Source organism: Peromyscus maniculatus, chromosome 1 (genome assembly GCF_049852395.1).
Source record: "Peromyscus maniculatus bairdii isolate BWxNUB_F1_BW_parent chromosome 1, HU_Pman_BW_mat_3.1, whole genome shotgun sequence".
NCBI lineage: Eukaryota > Metazoa > Chordata > Mammalia > Rodentia > Cricetidae > Peromyscus > Peromyscus maniculatus.
Genome location: NC_134852.1, coordinates 22,277,963 through 22,299,294, shown reverse-complemented (window position 1 = coordinate 22,299,294; position 21,332 = coordinate 22,277,963). Strand labels below are relative to the sequence as shown.

At 36.7% G+C, this 21,332-nt stretch overlaps 1 protein-coding gene across 2 annotated transcripts in view; it reads right to left on the bottom strand.

Moving 5' to 3' along the window:
* Window positions 1-19,180, bottom strand: part of LOC102909487 (sulfotransferase 2A1-like) — a 35,989-nt gene extending 16,809 nt beyond the window's left edge. For both annotated transcript variants that reach the window (XM_042269884.2, XM_042269883.1), the window contains exons 1-4: window positions 18,921-19,180; window positions 17,626-17,834; window positions 15,848-15,974; window positions 1,473-1,567 (exon numbers count right to left, since the gene is read on the bottom strand). In XM_042269884.2, coding sequence (XP_042125818.1) covers window positions 1,473-1,567; window positions 15,848-15,974; window positions 17,626-17,834; window positions 18,921-19,053 — 564 coding nt within the window. In that variant the 5' untranslated portion in view covers window positions 19,054-19,180. The remainder of the gene's footprint in view (window positions 1-1,472; window positions 1,568-15,847; window positions 15,975-17,625; window positions 17,835-18,920) is intronic.
* Window positions 19,181-21,332: the final 2,152 nt, after the last annotated feature.

The window sequence follows — 21,332 nt, the reverse complement described above, 5'->3', positions numbered from 1 at the left end:
GGGATTTTTTTTAACAAGAAATTTGAAGTTGGGTGTGTAAGAATGGGGAGATGATTTGGAAAGAATTGTGTGAGGGAAAGTATCTGATCAAAATATATTTAAATTGCCATGTTTGGTGGTGCTTGCCTTTAATACCAGCACTCAGGAGGCAGAAGCAGGCAGATTTCTGTGTTCAAGGCAAGGCTGGGCTACAAACTGAGTTCCAGGACAGGCTCCAAAATAATATATAATTAATAATTGTTTTAAAAAATAAAAAATATAATAAGAGAAAATAAAAGCAACAAAAGAGTTTCAACTATCAGCAACCTTTGTCATCACCAGATTCTACTTCTATAAGTTTAGCAGTGGCTGTAAAATTGCTTCTCCTTAGCTAAATTTTTGAAGACTTCTAATGGTGGACAAGTTTTTTTTTTTTTTTTGACAGACTGTTTGCTCAGGACAATTTCGTTTTGCTCAGTAAAAAGTACAATTGGTATCTTTATCATTGATTATAAATGTGTAAATGATTGTTGCATTTCAGATGTAACTTTAAAACTACTTAAATTTTTGAGTTGCTGATCAAATGATAATACTTTTTTGCTTATATGCTTGGTTTCATTATTATGTGCCCATCATTAGAAGGAAGATTTTTTAATCACATGAAAATAAATTAGATAAATGAACTTCAAAATTATTTTCCTTATTAGTCTTTTGAAACAAGGTCTCTTGTACCCAAGGTTGGCCTCAAACACACCAGACAACCAAGGATGGCCTGTGGTTCTGAGTCAGTCTCTAACTCTCAGTGCAATGTTGACAATCGTGTGACACCCTGCCAAGATATGTTTTTAATTTTTAAAGTAAGAGATATTTGTGACACGCACATATTACTTAAACATATTTATGACTTTCAGTGGGACATTTCAATGAAATGAAACCTGCAAAATAACATAAGGGTAGGGCTTATCAGAGTATTTAGATATATTTCATTACTTAGCGTTGAAATATTTTAGATATTCTCTTCTAAGATTTTTGAAATTTCCAGTGTCTTCTAGCTCACCATGCAGAAACCCTCAGTACTTCAGAGCACAGGACACCTTCCTCCTGAAAGATTGCATGCCTTTGTCCCTCTTCTTTTCATCAAAGGGAGATGGCATACATTTTGGCACATCAGTGGTATGACACTGTGTACCCCTTCCCCACAACCCCTGGGTCATCAGCTGTACCAAAATTGTAGCATAGACAGATTTGAAACACAACTAGAACAAGTTTGAGCTCCCCCAATCTACTTCAGGGTCAAGTAGAGTGGACTAGGAGGCTGGACGTTAAATGACAGACCACCTTAATAAAGGAAATAGGGTATGATCTCATATTTAGTGAATCTTCATGATCCAACAAGTGATAGAATAGGTGGAATAGGGATACTGAACAATGTGGGGTGCTGTATGGGGTGAATTGCTAAAGGATTTTGTGATTGATGTAAGAATGACAGTTACCTTTTTCATGTCTTCATAGCTCAGTAACAGGAAGTTGTCCTTTTCTCTCATAGACAGCCAGTTACGGGTGTGCTCAAACCATGATCCATATGGCACTGTATGAAAGGGGAAGGAAATTATTGATTACAAAGAATAAAATTGAGGTTTGCCTGTTATTATTCACTTTCCACAAATGGCAGACAACTTTACTAAGAAAAACCAAATCAGTATTTAAAGCATTTAATGTGATATTTTATGTAGCCATGTCAGAGGAGCTGTAGGTGGCAACTGAAGATCAGTAGGTTGGTCCACCAGGAAGGAAAGTTCTAATGGGTGAATCTCAGATAGGTGAGGCCCCAAAGGCTTTGGCTCTATAATGACTTTTGCTAATGTTGCACCTTAACATTTATGCCACTGCTATTTTCCTATGGTATCTAGCATGATGTGAATGCATGCGGGAAGTTCTCCACTTCCCTTAAATTATTATGACTATCTCCAGGAAATATCCCATTCTACTGGGCATTTTAATTTGTGGATTATTATAAAAATGATTTACTCCTAAGCTATTCTGTTTAGAGCAATGATTTTATATAAAATAATATTGTTGGTTTAAACAGCATTTTGGTGATTTGGGTTCTTTAAAAATATAGTAAATGATTATGATAGTTTAGTTGAGGAGGGAAACTAATGAAGCCAAATGCAAGATAGGTGTTTCCCATGCCCATGATAATGAATGGGCAACAGAGGATAGAAAATAAGAACAAGGAAATTTCACATACCTAGTTTCTTTTGAGGATCTACATGGATTGTGGTTTAGAGTAATGATTAAGAAAAACAATTGTGTTGTAGAATATTTTTAAAAGTATGTTACTTTTTTATGTTGCATTTGTTTAACTTTGGGAAGTTATGGTACTTGTCTAAACACCTGATAGTCTAATAAAGATCTGAAGCCAATAGGGAGGCTTGAGAAAGGACAGAAGGGGCTGGCAGGCAGAGGACATGTAGAAGAATTCTGGGAGTAAAAAAGATCAATGAATGAGAGAGGAATAGGAAGGCATCAGAGTCAGCCAACCAGATACACAGCCAGTGCCAGAAGAAGTAAGAAGAAGAGTAAGATTTACAGATGTAAGAGAATGGGAAAATCCCAGAGGCAAAAGGGAGATGAGATTATTTAAGTTGAGGAAAGTAGGAAAGAAACAAGTCAAACTAAGCCCAGGTATTTACAAGTAAGAATAAGCCTCTTCACGGCGGTAGATGGCAAAGACATACAGGCCCGGCTGTGGCCCGCAGAGGTAGATGGGGCCCAGTGGCGGAAACCAACAGGGACATACAGGCCCGGCAGTGGCGGTGGCCAACAGGGACATACAGGCTTGGCAGAGACATACAGGCCTGGCGGAGACAGCCCACAGAGGTAGACGGGCCCAGCAGCAGCAACAAGCAGAGGCAGGTAGGTCCGAGGTAGAAGCCTGAAGAAACATACAGGCCCAGCAGTGGCCAGCTGGTTCATACAGGTCCAGCAGTGGCCCACAGAGGTACAAAAGGCACTACAGCAGCAACAAGCAGAGGCAGGTAGGGCCGAGGCAGCAGACAGCAGAGACGCACAGGCTTGACAGCAGCCCGCAGAGGTGGAATGACCCAGCAGAGGCAGGCAGGCCCAGAGGGGAGGCAGGCAGGCACACCAGGTGATGGCCGAAACACAGTCACAATAAAGACCAGAAACAGAGCTATTACCCTCTGAAGAGCTAGTGAAAACAAACTCTTAATCAAAAGCTTGGAACAGGGATGCCTTAAACACCAACACCCAGGGAAGAAGCTATTTCCATGGGACAGAACCAGAATGAATCTGAACACTCATCTGAGGAAAACCCAGCGCACAGCTGCTGATCCTGCAAAACCCAACAACGTGGAGGTGTTGGTGAGGCTACCCCACTCAGCTGAAATCCATCTGGGAGAGGATTCAGATCCATGCAGTTTGAAGTCTGAAGAAACAAGATCAGCTGAGGAGTTGACAAATGAACAAAACATGACCTGGGAATACAGAAGAAGGTGCTGGCCAGCCACCAAACCAGATCATCAGAATCATAAGTATATACTTCACCGACTGAGATCAGCTGCCAGTGAAGAAACAGCCCAATAGCACCAATTTAACTAAGAACTCCTACTGAACCAAGACTAAAAATTAGAACAAGGGAGGCACTCTCAGACACAGACACCACCTGCACCAAGCAGAGGAAGAGATGAGTAGACGCCAGTGCAAAAATACAGGCAACAACATAAAGACCGATATGGCAACATCAGAACCTACTGATTCTAAACCTGCAATACCTGAACATGCCAAGACAAAGAAACAGAAGTAATCAATACTAAAAATGACTTTAAGAAGATGATAGAGGCCCTTAAAGAAGAAATAAAGCATTCACTTAAAGAGGAAATAAAAACTTTTTTAAAGAGAAAATGAAAAACTCCATTAAAGAGGAAATAAAAAATCCCCTGAAAGAAATAGAAGAAAAAATGAACAAAAAATGGGAAGAAATCAAAGAAAGCCATTAAAAAGCAATTAAACAGATGAAAGAAACATTCCAACATCTGAAAAATGAATTTGAGACAATAAAGAAATCATATGCTAAGGGAGTGCTAGAAATAGAAATCCTGACTAAACGAACAAGAACTACAGAAACAAGCATAACCAACCAATTGCAAGAGATGGAACTGAGAATCTCTGACACTGAAGACACAATAGAGAAAGAAGATTCGTCAGTCAAAGAAAACACTAAAGACAAAAAAGTCATAACACAAAATGTCCAGGAAATTTGGGACACCATGAAAAGACCAAACCTAAGAATAATAGGGATAGAAGAAGGAGAAGAATACCAACTCAAAGGCACAGAAAATATATTCAACAAAATTATAGAAGAAAACTTTCCTAACCTAAAGAAAGAAATACCTATGAAGATATAAGAAGCTTACAGAACACCGAATAGGCTGGATCCAAAAAAAAAAAAAATTCCCCTTGCCACATAATAATCAAAACATTAAACACACAGTACAAAGAAAAAATATTAAGAGCCACAAAGGAAAAATACCAAGTAACATATAAAGGCAAACCCATCAGAATAACACCAGATTTCTCAATAGAGACTATGAAAGCTAGAAGATCATGGACAAAACTTATGCAGACACCAAGAGATGACGGATGCCAATCCAGACTATTATACCCAGGAAAACTCACAATCACCATAGGGAGAGCAAACAAAATATTCCAGGATAAAACCAGATTTAATCAATACCTGTCCACAAACCCAGACCTACAGAAAGCACTAGAAGGGAAAATCCAACCCAAAGAAGCTAAACACATCCATGAAAAATCAAGCAATAGATAATCCCACACCAACATACACCACAGAAGGACAACACAACACAACCACAAAAAATAACAGGAATTAACAATCACTGGTCATTAATATCCATCAATATCAATGGTCTCAACTCACCTATAAAAAGACACAGGCTAACAGAATGGATAAGAGCACAGGACCCATCCATATGCTACATACAAGAAACACAACTTAACTTCAAAGACAGACACTACCTCTGAGTAAAGGGCTGGGAAAAGGCTTTCCAAGCAAATGGACCTAAGAAACAAGTTGGTGTAGCTATCCTAATATCTAATGAAATAGACTTGAAATTAAATCAATCAAAAGAGATCAAGATGGACATTACATATTTATCATGGCAAAAATCCACCAAGTGGAAGTCTCGATTCTAAACATTTATGCTCCAAATACAAAAGCACCCACATTCATAAAAGAAACACTACTAAAGTTTAAAACACACATCAAACCCCACACATTAGTAGAGGGAGATTTTAATATACCACTCTCACCAAAAGACAGATCTACCAGACAGAAACTTAACAAAGAAATAAAGGAACTAACAGATGTTATTATGACACAAATGGACTTAATAGATATCTACAGAACATTCCATCCTAACACAAAAGAATACACCTTCTTCTCAGCACCCCATGGAACCTTCTCAAAAATTGACCACATGCTTGGACACAAAACAAATTTCAACAGATACAAAAAATAACCTCCTGTATCTTATCAGACCACCATGCCTTAAAGTTAGACAGCAACAACAAAAAAAAATTATAGAAAACCCACAAACTAATGGAAACTGAATAATGCCCACCTGAAACATCAATGGGTCAAGGAAGAAATAAGGAAAGAAATTAAAGATTTTCTAGAATTCAATGAAAATGAAAATACAAAATACCCAAACTTATGGGACAATATGAAAGCAGTGCTAAGAGGAAAATTCATAGCTCTAAATGCACACATAAAGAAGATGGAGCAATCCCATACCAGTGAATTAACAGCACAACTGAAAGCTCTAGAAAATAAAGAAACAAACTCACCCAGGAGAAATAGATGCCAGGAAATAATCAAATTGAGGGCTGAAATCAATGAAATAGAAAACAAGAGAACAATACAAAAAATCAATGAAACAAAGAGTTGGTTCTTTGAAAAAATCAACAAGATAGACAAACCCCTAGCAAAATTAACCAAAAGGCAAAGAGAGAGCACCCAAATTCACAAAATCAGAAATGAAAAGGGAGACATAACAACAGACAACGAGGAAATCCAGAGAATCATCAGATCATATTTCAAAAACTTGTACTCCACAAAAATGGAAAACCAGGAAGAAATGGATAATTTTCTGGATAAATACCACATACCAAAATTAAATCAAGACCAGATAAACCATTTAAATTGATCAATAATCCCTAAAGACATAGAAACAGTCATCAAAAGTCTCCCAACCAAAAAAAGCACAGGATCAAATGGTTTCAGTGCAGAATTCTACCAGACTTTCAAAGAAGAACTAATACCAATACTCTTCAAAGTGTTCCACACAATAGAAACAAAAGGATCATTACCAAACTTTTTTTATGAGGCTACAATTACCGTGATACCCAAACCACACAAAGATGCAACAAAGAAAGACCAATCTCCCTCATGAATATTGATGCAAAAATACTCAACAAAATATTGGCAAACTGAATCCAAGAATACATCAAAACAATCATCCATCACGACCAAGTAGGATTCATCCCAGGGTAGCAAGGATGGTTCAACATACGAAAATCAGTCAATGTAATACACCATATAAGCAAACTGAAAGAAAAAAACCACATGATCATCTCCTTAGATGCTGAAAAAACCTTTGACAAAATCCAACACCCCTTCATGATAAAGGTCTTAGAAAGATCAGGAGTACAAGGAACATCTCTAAACATAATAAAAGCAATTTATAGCAAGCCAAAAGCAAACATCAAATTAAATGGAGAGAAACTGAAAGCCATACCACTAAATTCAGGAACAAGTCAAGGCTGTCCATTCTCCCCATATTTATTCAATATAGTACTAGTGGTTCTAGCTAGAGCAATAAGACCACAAAAGGAGATCAAAAGGATACAAATTGGCAAGGAAGAAGTCAAACTTTCACTATTTGCAGATGATATGATAGTATACATAAGTGACCCCAAAAACTCTACCAGGGAACTCCTACAGCTGATAAACTCCTTCAGTAAAGTGGCAAGATACAAGATCAACTCAAAAAAATCAGTAGCCCTCCTATTCACAAATGATAAAAGGGCTGAGAAAGAAGTCAGAGAAACATCACCCTTTACAATAGCCACAAATAATATAAAATACCTTGGGATAACACTAACTAAACAAGTGAAGGACCTTTTTGATAAGAACTTTAAATCTCTAAAGAAAGAAATTGAAGAGGCTTTCAGAAAATGGAAGGATCTCACATTCACATTCTCATGGGTAGGTAGGATTAACATAGTAAAAATGGCAATCTTACCAAAAGCAATCTATAGATTCAATGCAATCCTCATCAAAATCCCAGCACAATTCTTCACAGACTTGGAAAGAAAAATACTCAACTTCATATGGAAAAACAAAAGACCCAGGATATCTAAAAGAATCCTATACAATAAAGCAACGTTTGGAGGCATCACCATCCCTGACCTCAACCTCTACTATAGAGCTATAGTAATAAAAACAGCTTGGTATTGGTATAAAAACCAACATACGGACCAATGGAATCGAATTGAAGACACTGACATTAATCCATGCACATATGAACACCTGGTTTTTGACAAAGGAGCCAAAACTATACAATGGAACAAAGAAAGTATCTTCAACAAATGGTGCTGGCATAACTGGATCTCAATATGTAAAAGATTACAAATAGATTCATATCTGTCACCATACACAAAACTCAAGTCCAAGCAGATCAAAGACCTCAAAATAAATCCAGTTACACTAAACTTAATAGAAAAGAAAGTAGGAAGCACTCTTGAACACATTGGCACCAGAGACCATTTCCTAAATAAAACACCAACAGCACAGACCCTGAGCACAACAATTAATAAATGGGACCTCTCGAAACTGAGAAGCTTTTGCAGGGCAAAAGACACAGTCAATAAGACAAAAAGACAGCCAACAGAATGGGAAAAGATCTTCACCAACCCCACATCTGACAGAGGATTGATCTCCACAATATATAAAGAACTCAAGAAACTAGACATCAAAGTACTGAACAGTCCAATTAAAAATGGGCTAAAGAGCTAAACAGAGAATTCACAAAACAAGAACTACAAATGGCTGAAAGACATTTAAAGAAATGCTCAACATCCTTAATCATCAGAGAAATGCAAATCAAAACGACTCTGAGATACCACCTTACACCTGTTAGAATGGCTATGATCAAAAACATCAATGACAGTCAATGTTTCGAGGATGGGGAGCAAAGGGAACACTCCTCCACTGTTGGTGGGAATGTAAAAATGTACAACCACTGTGGAAACCAGTATGGCGGTTTATCAGAAAATTAGGAATCGAACTACCTCAAGAACCAGCCATCCCACTCTTGGGCATATACCCAAGGAATGCTGATTCATACCATAAAGATTCATGCTCAGCTATGTTCATAGCAGCACTATTTGTAATAGACAGAACCTGGAAACAACCTAGATGCCCATCAATGGAAGACTGGATGAAAAAAACCGTGGCACATATACACAATGGAGTACCACTCAGCAGAGAAAAATAATGAAAGCATGAAATTTGCAGACAAATGGATGGAACTAGAAAAAATCATCCTGAGTGAGGTAACCCAAACCCAGAAAGACAGTCATGGTATGTACTCACTCATAGGTGGATTCTAGATATAAAATAAAGAACAATCAGACCACAACCCATAGAACCATAGAGGCTATATATATCTATAGCATGGAGGTCCCTAGGAAGACTGTGGCTTATAATAAATTTCAGTTTTACTCAATTATTGAAAAAAATGGCCAAATGAATGGAAACACATGAACTATGAACCAAAGGCTGAGGGGCCCCCAGCTGGATCAGGCCCTCTGAATAGGTGAGACAGTTGATTGGCTTGATCAGTTTGGGAGGCAACTAGGCTGTGGGACCAAGTCCTGTGCTCATTGCATGAGTTGGCTATTTGAAACCTGGAGCTTATGCAGGGACACTTGGCTCAGTCTGGGAGGAAGGAACTGGTCCTGCCTGGATTGAATGTACCAGGTTGATCACAGTCCTCAGGGGAGGACTTGTCCTGGAGGAGATGGGAATGGGGGGTACGCTGGGGGTAAGGGGAGGGGTTGGAGGGGGGAGAATAGGGGGAACCCATGGCTGATATGTAGAACTGAATGGCACTGTAAAATAAAATATATATAAAAAAATCATTCCACTAAACCAGAAAATCTAAAATATATGGATTAATTTCTACATAGGTTAAAACCTACCAAAATAAAACTAAGATGACATTTTAAAATTTTAATTAGGTAGATGTGGGGACAAGGCTCAGCAGTTAAAAATAATTACTTTTCTTCTAGAGGGTCAGGATTCAATATCCAGTACCTACATGATAGCTCACAATGCCATCTTCCTGCCTCTGTGGGCACCAGACACATATCCAAAAAAACACACATACATGCAATAAATCCCTTCTACACATAAAATAAACCTGTAAAACACTCAGGCCTGACACTGCCTCTCATCTGCTACCTCAGGAGCCAAGGGAGGGCACAGCAAAGACTGAGGCTGAACAACTCAGCTACCACTGAAGCTCAAATCCTCAGCCTTTAGTTGGCTCTTTCCAACATCTACCCTGTCTATGAGCTGCTGGAGATGATGGAAAGAGCTGGTCCTGTGGAACCATGGCCACAGGATTTCCTTGATTTTGAGATATAGTAGGATATCTGAGAGGAGTCTGGATGAGGGTCCAGTATTAATGGTGTAGCAGAAGCCAGAGGCCCTGAACCAGACCAGCCATTTATTGCAATGAACATTCGAATATAAAGCTGTTTGGGCAAAAGGGTATGTGGTGTGACACACAACAGCACCCAGTGCAACTATAATGAAAAAATATGCGGTGGATAGTTAGGGAATACAGAGGAGTGAACAGGGACAAGAATGCCAGAATTGGACACGTGACAGCTGGGACTGGTATGAGAGAAAACTGCTGACTGGCAGCAGAGCTTGTCATTCCCCAGAGGGGTCCATGAGATATTTGTTTTTTGTTTTTGTTTTTATTTTTTATTATGTTTTGGGTGTCAGGATACAAGGGTGGAGGGTAGATATGAAAGGACAGAGCAATGTGTGGGAATGATATGCATGATGAAAATTTCCTAAGAATCAATAAAAAATATGTTATAAAAATACTCTAAGGCCTATAACATCAATGAGTTTGCAAAATAATTAAAAATCTCTAAAGAAAATGAAATGTTCAGACCAGATTATTTTTTCCAGACCTTCAGAGAACACAAAGATTATTGAATTACTATATAAAAGAAAGAAAATAAGGCTCATTACCAAAGTATTTTTTGAAGTATCATCTTGATACAAAGAACAGACAAATATTCACCAACAAACAAACCATATAGTCCAAGATCTATGATTAACATAGATGCAAAGTTTCTCAATAAAATACTTTGTTAACATATTCAGGAACTTATTAAAGGATAGTAAAATGGCTGAGCAGTGAAGTTCTTTATTGCCAAACCTGAAGACCCAAATCCACATGGTCAAACGATAGAACACATTCTTGTAGGTTTTTCTCTGGTTTGTACCTACATATTTGGGTATACATGGACCCACACAATATACATATATATGTACATGCACATGCACAAGTACACATGGAGACACACACACACACACACAATATCAAAAAAAAAACATTCACCATGATCAAGTTGACTTTACTCCAGAGACTCAGTGATGGACTGGTTCAATACACAGACATCAATCAATATAAATTAAATAGTATAAATGGACTCAAGAACAGAAAAACCATTGTAATGTGTGTAGATAAAGAAAAGAATTTTTGATAAAATTTATCATCCCCTCATGTATAAAATGCCAAAGAACTTAAAATAGAAGGAAAATATTTCAACATAGTATTGGCCCTATGTAGGAAAAGTTTAGGTTACATTCCACTAGGTAGGGGGAATCCACTATATTTCCAGTACAAGCAAGAAGAAAATGATGTGCGCTTACTCCACTCTTTTTTAATGTAGTACCAAATACCAAAATAGAAAAAAAGACAAAATAAACAAATAAAAGCTGTACAAATAAGGAAAAAAATACAAGTCAAAGTACCTATTCTTGAGTGATATGATTCTATCAGTGCAACACTGAAAGTGTTTAGCAGAAAACACTTAGATCTGATAAAGTCTTTTAACAAAGTGACAGGGTACAAAATTATCAAACAAACATAAATAGTTTTTCTCTATATCAATGATGAACAAATTGAGAAACAAATCAGAGATATCAGTCTGTTAACAAATGTCCAAAGATAACACCTCAGAATAAATCTAAACAAGTGTATTGGCTTCTAAATATGTCCCATATAATGTTCAGGTTTGAAAACCTGGTTGGCAGTTTTGGTGTATCTTATGGGAAGATCAGCAAGTATGAACTTATTGGATGAAATATGTCACTGGGGTGGATTTTAAGGTCTCAGGGCCTAGCATTGTTTTGAGTGCTCTCCTTCTGCCTCCTGTTTGTGGGTTGAGGTGTGAGATCTCAGGTTTTACCCCCATGCCGTGCCTGTCTCCCTGATGCCATGCTTCCTGTAATAGTAATGATTGAATTTTATCACTCTGGAATCATAAGTTCCAAACAAAGCATTCCTTCAATACATTGCTTTGTTCATGGTGTTTTATCACAGCAATAGAAAAGCAATGAATACACCCAGGAGGCAAAGCCCTCATTACTGAAAACCTCAACACATTGAAGACAGAATCTTACACAGATGTTATGAGATGGAAAATGTTCCCATGGTCACAGACTAGAGAAATTCATGTTATGAAAATGTCCATCCTACCAAAAACAATGAACAGATTCAATACAATACCAATCAAGAGTGTTATCAATAGAAATAAAAATTAATAATCTTCAAATTATTATGGAATGGTTGGGTGCTCTTTCTTAAATTCATTATTACAGAACTGTCTCTAAACCTCAGGGATCATTGCAGAAAAGGCAGTGTAAATAATGTAGAAGCTGAAAAAGAGAAAGAGAAGGGCTAGAAAATGCTGATGTGTGGGCATTTTCAGAACAAGTGTACTCATGATCTTAAAGCAACTGAAGCAGCTGCAAAGATCCTGCATAAGACTTGCTCATTAATGAGGTATCATAGAGTGATGAAGATACTCACTGGACACTACAACTCCATAGTAAAATTATGAATACTGAATGATTCTGGGTGGTAGGAAGACACTGTCTTCAGTTGTGTCCCCAGTGAGGTGCCAACTAGGTTTCCATTGGTAGTCAAAACCCCCCACATTCCCACAGAAGATAAAAATCATGGTTAAATTGAATGGGCCACGAATAAATAGATGTGAAGTTACAAAAGAGAACTGTAGGGAATTGGGGTTACTAAAGGTGAGAGGGAGATTAGAGAGGGAAAAGGGTTTCAATAAGCAGAATATAATTTATACATCTTTGTAATTTCTAAAGAACAAATTCAATATTAAATTCATACAAAAGCACAAACAATTGCAGATAATCAAAGCAACGTTGGAATAAGATAGTACCTTATTTCAAGTTATACTACAGAGACAGATTAATGAAAACAGCAAAGCACTGACAGAAAACAAACATGTGAATTAATTGAATAGAAAACCAAGATATAAGTTCACAGAACTGCAGGCACTGTATTTTGACAAAATATTGAAAACATGCATTGCAAGAAAGAACTTGGTATTTTCAGTACATAGTATTTTGGAAACTAGATTGCTATGTATGGAAGAATGAATTTCGATCTTAATCCTTCATCAGAGAGAGAGAGAGAGAGAGAGAGAGAGAGAGAGAGAGAGAGAGAGAGAGAGAGAGACATATTCACACCAATTATAAATTTATCAAGACCCTGAACAGAAGACACAAAACTCTGACACAGTTGAGGAAAATAGAGGAAGTGTACTTTGAGGGGTAATCATAGGTAAGGACTTTCTAAATGCTACTCATCTCCCTCAGAAAATAAGGCAAATACCCAACAAGTGGGACGGACCCCTTGAAGTTAAAAGATTTCTAGCCACAAAAGGAAATCATTAACCATGTGAAGATTGAGCTAATGAAATGGAAGAAAGCTTTGCTAGTTATATGCTTCCAGACAATGTGTATCTACTATATAAAAAATTAAAGATAATAAAATATTCAATATAAAGAAAGAAATGGATCCAAAGTTGTTGTATGGAACTAAAAAGTACACTGTAAAAGAAAGAGAATGCCTCACATGAATTTTTAAAGTGTTCACCAACATCAGCTATCAAGGAAATACAAATAAATACTATAAACTACTTAGGAGTCCATCTTATCTATGTCAGAATGGGCACCATTATTAAAAAAAATGCCAGAGCTGTAACACCAAAAAAATGCATCTCAGAGACAACAAAAAAGACAAAAAGGAAAAAAAAAACAAATAAATGTTTGAAGTGTATGTTGAAAATATTTGAAAAGAGGAGATAATTTAAATATAAAGGGATGAGAAAGGAGTAGATGTAAGTAATGGACAAGACTGTTGAATGAGCATATAGGCTAATGTTTTTCTTGTTATAAATTTCTCATGGATTTGGGAGTTTTGTGGTCTATAATTGGGTGAAATGTAAGCAATATTGAAATTATAGCATATAATATGTTGTTTCCCAGCTTCCCTTTTGGATACCAATTCTAACTGTACATGAATTCATTAAATTGTATAGACTTTGAGTCTCAATAATTTTGGTGGATATGGTTTTTATTTATGTACAAGTTGCTTTATAATAAAACATAGTTTTTAATATTTTTTTAATTTTCAGAAAAATTGTGGGGAAAGAAAAACACTGTTGCGACTGAAAACTGCACAGCCAGTATTTAAATCACTGTGAGAAGATTTAAAAATCTGAAAACAGAAATTCCATATGACCCAGCTGTAAAATCTTAGTATATAGACAAACTAGGTAGGTATATACTACTATAGACTTAGATATATACAACTACATAGATAATTGAACATTTGTGCTAATTGAAGCTCTATTCACAATAGCTACAGAACATGTTTAGCTTAGATGCACTTCAATTGAAAATATATGAGATTGTGATATGTACACACAATAAAATTTCATTCAGCTATAAAGACAAAATTACGAAATTCACAGTAAAATATTTAGAACTGGAAAATATACTTAATGAGGTAACAGAAGCACAGTTAGAAAAACACTGCATCTTTTTCTCATATTTGGATACTAAACAAATTCTTAGCATGTTTACCTTGATGTGTATATAAAGGAGAGGAAGGCAGAAAAGAACCATTAGAAGAATAGCAAGAAAAAAGAGACCTGAAGGAGAGAGAAGTACTTGGACACATATGATATCAATATGAAGGAAAGGAATATGAGGTTGATTGTGTTGATGCAAAGATGTGGTGGGTAAATTAGGGATAGAATTAAAACCAAGAATATATAAATATGCCATATGGAAACTCATTAGTTTTTAAGCTCATTTAAAACTTTATTAAAGAGTTTAAATCAAGGCAGCTTTCATGAGCAGATTCAACTGCTCCTAGAAGTTATTGGTTATAAAATGAAAAGTCCATTGCTATAATTGGGAAACCTCCCTAGGAGTTGTTGCCTAAAATGGGCCTGGGGATCCAAATAATGTAGGCAATTGTCACTGTTGTCAGTTGCCCACAAAATCTGGTTGGTACGACCCTATTTCTTTCTCTCTCTCTCTCTCTCTCTCTCTCTCTCTCTCTCTATCTATCTATCTATCTATCTCTATCTCTATCTCTATCTATCTATCTATCTATCTATCTATCTATCTATCTATCTATCTATCTATCTATCTTTTTTTTAGCTTTGGAGACAGGATTTCTCTATGTAATTTTGGTGCCTGTTCTGGATCTTGCTCTGTAGACCAGGCTGGCCGCCTTGAACTCACAGAGATCCACCTGGCTCTGCCTCCTGAGTGCTGGGATTAAAGATGTGCACCACCACTGCCTGGCTAAGACCCTATTCCTAAAGCCAATCTCATAGTCTTGTCACACAACATAAGGAAAGAAAACTGGGAATGAGGTGAAATATATCTTTCTGGTAAATAGCCCTCATTGTAGCAGAAGGTTTATGTAGGATTCTAGTGGGAGATTCTTGTCAATAATATTACTCAACTATGGACACTGATATCTATACTTCAACTATCACCCACTGGTGCAATAACTGCAATTGTTGTATCAGAGTAAACAGTCATTTTCTGATAGAGAAGACTTCACATCTGGTACTGTCATCATGGTCAAATATTCATGATGAGGAGGAAATAGGTCCTAGTGTTGTTGCTATCACTGTTGCTCTGTTAACCACAAGGTAAAACATCTTCCTTAGTACTAGAAAGACTAACTACTCCAAATATTGCCAGGATGGTTATTCATAGGTCAAGCTGTAGCTGTGCCATTATGCAGTGGCTTGTGGGAACAGGAAGACTTCACAATTAGGTTTGTAATGGTAATGAACCTTGGATCAACAGGTTGGTAGAGTGTAGAGGAATAAGATGGAGTCAAGATAAAATTACAGAATATACTAAAGGCTAGAGTTGTAACCAAATTAGAAAACATAAATGACTTGGGTTTGAGCCCCAGCATTAAATAAACAGAATATAGAGGGGAGTGTTTGTAGTCCTAGAACTCAGGAGGTAGAGGGAGGAGAAGCAGATCTTCAAGTTAACCCCTATCTGCATAGAGAATTCAAGGCCAGCACAAGCTATATCACACCTTCTCTTCATAAATGTAACTGAGCCTCCCTCAACCCCTATATTTAACAGGACACTCACCATTTCCTTTGAGGAACCATTCAAAGTAAGTTCCTAGTGACTCTGGATTATCAATAAGGTTTGTGTTACGACGGAAAAAATAACCAGACACAAGAACATCTCTGGGATTTCTGATGATATAGATCACCTGAATTGGAAAACATGTAAATGAAGATCAATATAGTCATAAAACAATTTGATCTGGCATAGTTTATATGAAAAGTCAATCAAATATCAGTGAAGTCTCCAAAAATATTTATTATTTTTTTGAACAAAATGTGAAGAGAAGTGCAAAATACCTACATTTATCAGAATGTTCTTTTATAATTTTATTTGATTTACAAAAATGTAACAGCACAATGACTGAGATCACTTATACTGTAAAAAACACAACAGCAACAATAAAAAGACAAATTGATTTCAATACTTGTAAAGATCAATATCTTACAGGGTGTAAGACTATCTATCCACTGTGAAAACATGTCTTATATACACAGAATAATACATACTATTCTATATATATGGAAAATGAAAAACTAATTGATTTCTGTAACTGTAATTATAAAAGAAAATTCTCAAAAGAATCATGATGCAGAGTTTAATGCTAATGTTTCATTGCAAAATGGTGTACACAAAGACCCATGAGCACCTAAAAAAATGCTGAGATGGAAAGAAATAGACTTCCCTATGGAAAAGCAACAGTAATTTTTTATGCAATACCTAATTCTTGGCCTTGAAATCAAACATACACTAACACTGTATGTACTGAGCGGATTGTACCAAGGTACTTTAGAATATGTAGATACATATACAGATGTAACAAAAATCATGAAAAAAGACACAAATTTGAAAGAAAGAAAAGAAGGTTATGATGGTAAGTCTGGAGATAGGAAGAGGAAGGGGGAATAATGTATGTAATTATTGTACAATTTAAAAAAAAATAGAAGAAGTAATTTCAAAAAATAATATTAATTAATTAATGAGAACAATATTTTGTCCCAATACTCATTGTGACATTATTATATAATTCATCTTTTAGGCCTTAATTTCTCCAGACATGAGTTTTCCAAATCCAGATAAGACACACATATATAGCTGTATGATCACAACTTCACTGTGATGGTTTCGAGAGAGATTATTTTCTACATTTGTCTTTGTAGTTTAAGCATAAATACTTATAGGTTCTAAGGTGTGGGGACTTCCACAAAACTTTCTTACAATGAGAAATGATATGTCAGAACCTGGATATTTCTGATTCCTTTGAGAGATCCCCTATCAGTGATGTTGGTGATTTTTTTGGCTCCTGATCTCAGTGAACAGCTAGACACAGCGAGACACAATGGATACAGATAAGTCATGATTGTTGAACAATCTCTCAGATTATAGCATTCATGCCTATTCAGGCTCCTTCCCCTATGAGCAACTCTGCTTAGGTGTTCACCCTTTAGGTATGAATTATATGTAGAATCAAGATGACTTTGATGACAACAGAACAGTAATATCCACTGGACACTAGAGCTTGAACTCTACTTAACCTGTATATGTAGTCCCTGAATTCCCTATGGTGATAACACAGTTTTTTTGCATTATATCTGCCCAGGATCACTGAGAGGTAGTTGATATCCTGGTACTCTGATATAGGCTGAGGAGGGGACACATAAGCATCACCTAGTGCATGAAAATCCCATCTTCCCTCTCCAAATCTACACAGAATGCATTTCAGGCAGAGGAACAGAGCCCAATGCAGTAGAATAAGTTCAAACATTTGGCCAAAGACTTCTCAACCACTGGACACTGACCTTGGCCTTGGATCTGAAGAAAGACTTGGGGAAAAGATGAAAAGGAAGGTTGGAGGTCATGAGGCGTGGTCCTTCCTTATTGATTAATGTTAGATGTGTATTTGGATACTCTATCCAGAGCGAGCGTTCCCAGATAGGCACAGATTGGATCCATTTGGGATTTCCCTTGGTATGAATCAAGCAGACAGTCTCAATCAGCCAGTTAGTTCCTGAACAAGAAGGAAAAGTTATTGTCACTCATTTCAAGAGCACTTCTGAAAAGCCTTAAATAGAATATACAACCATACAATTTACAATGTAGCTATTTCCAAGCACAAAAGCATGTGGTATTTGCAATATCCACATTGTGTAAGTGGATATATTCTTTCAGCAGATTCAAAATGCTTCACCTAACAAAACTAGAATCTTTACTCAGCAACCCCCACCTTCCTATGGAACATTGCCTCCAGTCAAGAACCATTTGTTTTGGTGAATTCAACTATTCCAATATTTGTCACGTATGCAGTCATGGAATCTGTCCTTGAGATTGGAACCTTTCATTTACTACAATGTCATTAAGTTGCATCCATCCTGCACTGTATGTATTAGTACTGCTTCTCTTTAGCTTAAATAAATCCCCTTGTGTCTATTTATCATACACACGTGTATTTGTGATTATATGCTCATTTCTCAATGAGTGTTTCTCTAGTATTACTTTCTGGGCTATTATCCGAATCCTTTTCCTGCAGTCCACTGTCCTTAGATTTTTCCATTTTATTGCCCTTTGATGTTAGCAACCTAATACTTAACCAATGTCTACTGCTTCTGCCACCCACCATATGGCACCTCCCCCAATGACCATGATGCCTTTCTTTTTTTCCTTGAGTTTTGAGACTCTTTCTTCTACCTGAAGAATGTCCATGGTAATTCTTCTACCTGAGCTTGTCCTGTCCTCCACATATTCTTATATTCATGCCTCTATTCTTGATGCCTTTTTATCTGTTTATTCTCATGATTATCTCTCTTCCACACAGAGACAAGCCAATGCCATAATATGCTTTAGGAATCACTGTCATTGCCCCAAGGATTAGCTCAGGCACTCTTAGTGCCTTAGCTGCTCCTCTGACTACATTAGTTAGGTTAGAGTTCTTCCTCTGAGTGAAAATGCTCTCAGATACAGCTCTCCAAGCCCACAAACCATTGAACAAATGAGATATATAAAGTATTCCATTCACCACCTAAATGATAAATGATTAAACCCCAAACCTTCCACAGACCACAGACAGTTCAGGATCATTGTCAATGATGTTCCTTACCTGACTTAGGATAACTCACTATGACTGTGTCTTCATCTCTGATCACAAACTTATCACGGCTTTCTTCAATAATTGCTCTTTTATGCACTATAGCATAGAAAGGTATTCCCTCAAACCAAAGGTAGGCTGACATCCCCCCAAAAAAACTCTTTCTTGGTGCTGTGAGAATTCCAGCATTAACCACCTGTTCAGCTTAAATCAAATGTTGAGAGGTAAAATTTATAGTGCAGGCAAAATATCATTAACATACCAAAGTTTGTACTGAAATGAGCTACTGATATGAAGAAATACAGATTGCAGAAACCAGTCAAAGGTTGCTGTATTAAGCAACTGTGCACTTATTTAGAGATTGTTCTAGAGAATTGTGAGCCTGAGTTTATGATCCCCAACCAGAAACTCAATAACAAGTACTTAGACATTGAAATAAGGCTTAATTTAAAATATTTTCTAATACAAGTAAGCATTCCCAATGGTTTCAAATGTGCAAAAAAATTTACAGAGACCATAAAAAAATTTGACCTGAAAAAAAGTTGTTCTGTACAATAATTTGTTTTAAAGTAGGGATTGTTTTTGATAAATATAGTGCCTTCACTGCACCTCAGCCTCATTTTCCCCCTCCATTGCCTCCCTCTCTTTCCCACATTCATGATCCCTTCTTTAATTTTCCCTGCTATGTTTATATTATCACACAATCACATAACATATAGAGTCAATTTACTTCTGTTTGTATGTGAATGTGTCCTTAGATGAACACTTGGGATGGAACAACCACTATGTGATTCCCCCTATTGAGGCAGTTGAATCTACTACCTTCATTGACCTGTTTTTTTTTTCAATCTAGGTATAAGACAATGTAAAATTTCCTCTATCATTATTTGGGTAAAAACTGGTGCCTTTATGGTGGTTCATTTGGGTAAGTATACTGGCGAGAGTTCAAAGATGTATTGCTCTGTCATCGCTCTAGGATGTATTCTATCCACAGATATCCTTAGGCTCTGTGTTTTTCATAAGCCTTGGGTAGGAATTCATTTTAAAAAATTTTGAAACTCTGTGGGTTTGGTCCTAGTTTTTGGCACCAAAATGTATGTAAGTTTTGCAACTCTGTGGGTTTTGTCCCAGGTTTTGGCACCAAAATATGTCACTCTCAACTATCTGTAACTGCAGTTCCAGGGAATCCAATAATCTCTCCTGGCTTCAACAGGCACCAAAATGCATGAGGTACACAGATTAGCATGCAAGTAAAACACTCAAAAATAAAAGTAAAATAAATTTGAAACATCTTTTTAAAATAAGAAATGAAATTAGAATTTTGACAAAATTTTACTATGGATTTTCTGAGCTAATTTAATCATATTCATAATATTAAATTTGTCAATCAGTGAAGAGTGTATTGCTGGAGAGTATCATTCCAGTTCATGTTGTTCTTTTTAGGTGCTTCCTTTAATTCTTAAATATTTACTGTAATTAATTTCACTTCCTTTTTCAGGACTGGTCCCAGTATAGTTTAATCTATTGTTAAGAGTATTAGTTTCTTATTTTTTCAACATTTTCATTGTTATTTTAAAAGGTCATGGATCTTGTGCCATGCTTTGTTGTGGAAAGTAGTAATATGGTCTGAGTGTTTTGTGGAGGAGTCCTTAGAATCTGTGATATGTGGGACCATTTTCTTTCAAACCACCACAACTTGGTGTCAGATGATAACAATTTGTTAGAAAGGAATTCAAAATGATACTCTTTTGTTATGAGATTGGTGCTGCTAACTGGCTCATTTCCATGACATTGTTCAACCTGATTTCTTTCTTTCTTTCTTTTTTTTTTTTTTTTCGAGACAGGGTTTCTCTGTGTAGCTTTGCGCCTTTCCTGGGACTCACTTGGTAGTCCAGGCTGGCCTTGAACTCAGAGATATCCGCCTACCTCTGCCTCCCGAGTGCTGGGATTAAAGGCGTGCGCCACCACCGCCCGGCTCAACCTGATTTCTTATGGAACCCACTAACAACAACCAAGGGAGAGCACCACCCACTATGGGTTTGATGTTCCCAGAACTAACTAAAGAAAAATACATTGCAGCTGAATCTTATGGAGGTATTTCTCAGTTGAATTTCCCTCCATTCAGATGACTTGATGCTGTGTAAAGTGAACATAAAACTAGCCAGGATACAAAAACTCTAGCTTCAGCTCAAGGATGTCTATTCCTGATCATGAATATTCTATAGCTTATATAGAACAGGAAGCATCACAATAATTTTGCCTATGCAATCATCCCAGCGTGCCCTTTTCATGCATGTTCCATAAAAGATTTTTTTCTGGAACTGACCAAATTTTACAGAAGCTGAAATTACAGGTTTCTAGTGAGAATTTTTTAAACTCTAGCAAACAGAAGTTTATGTAGAAGCTAAAATGAAGTGATGGTCA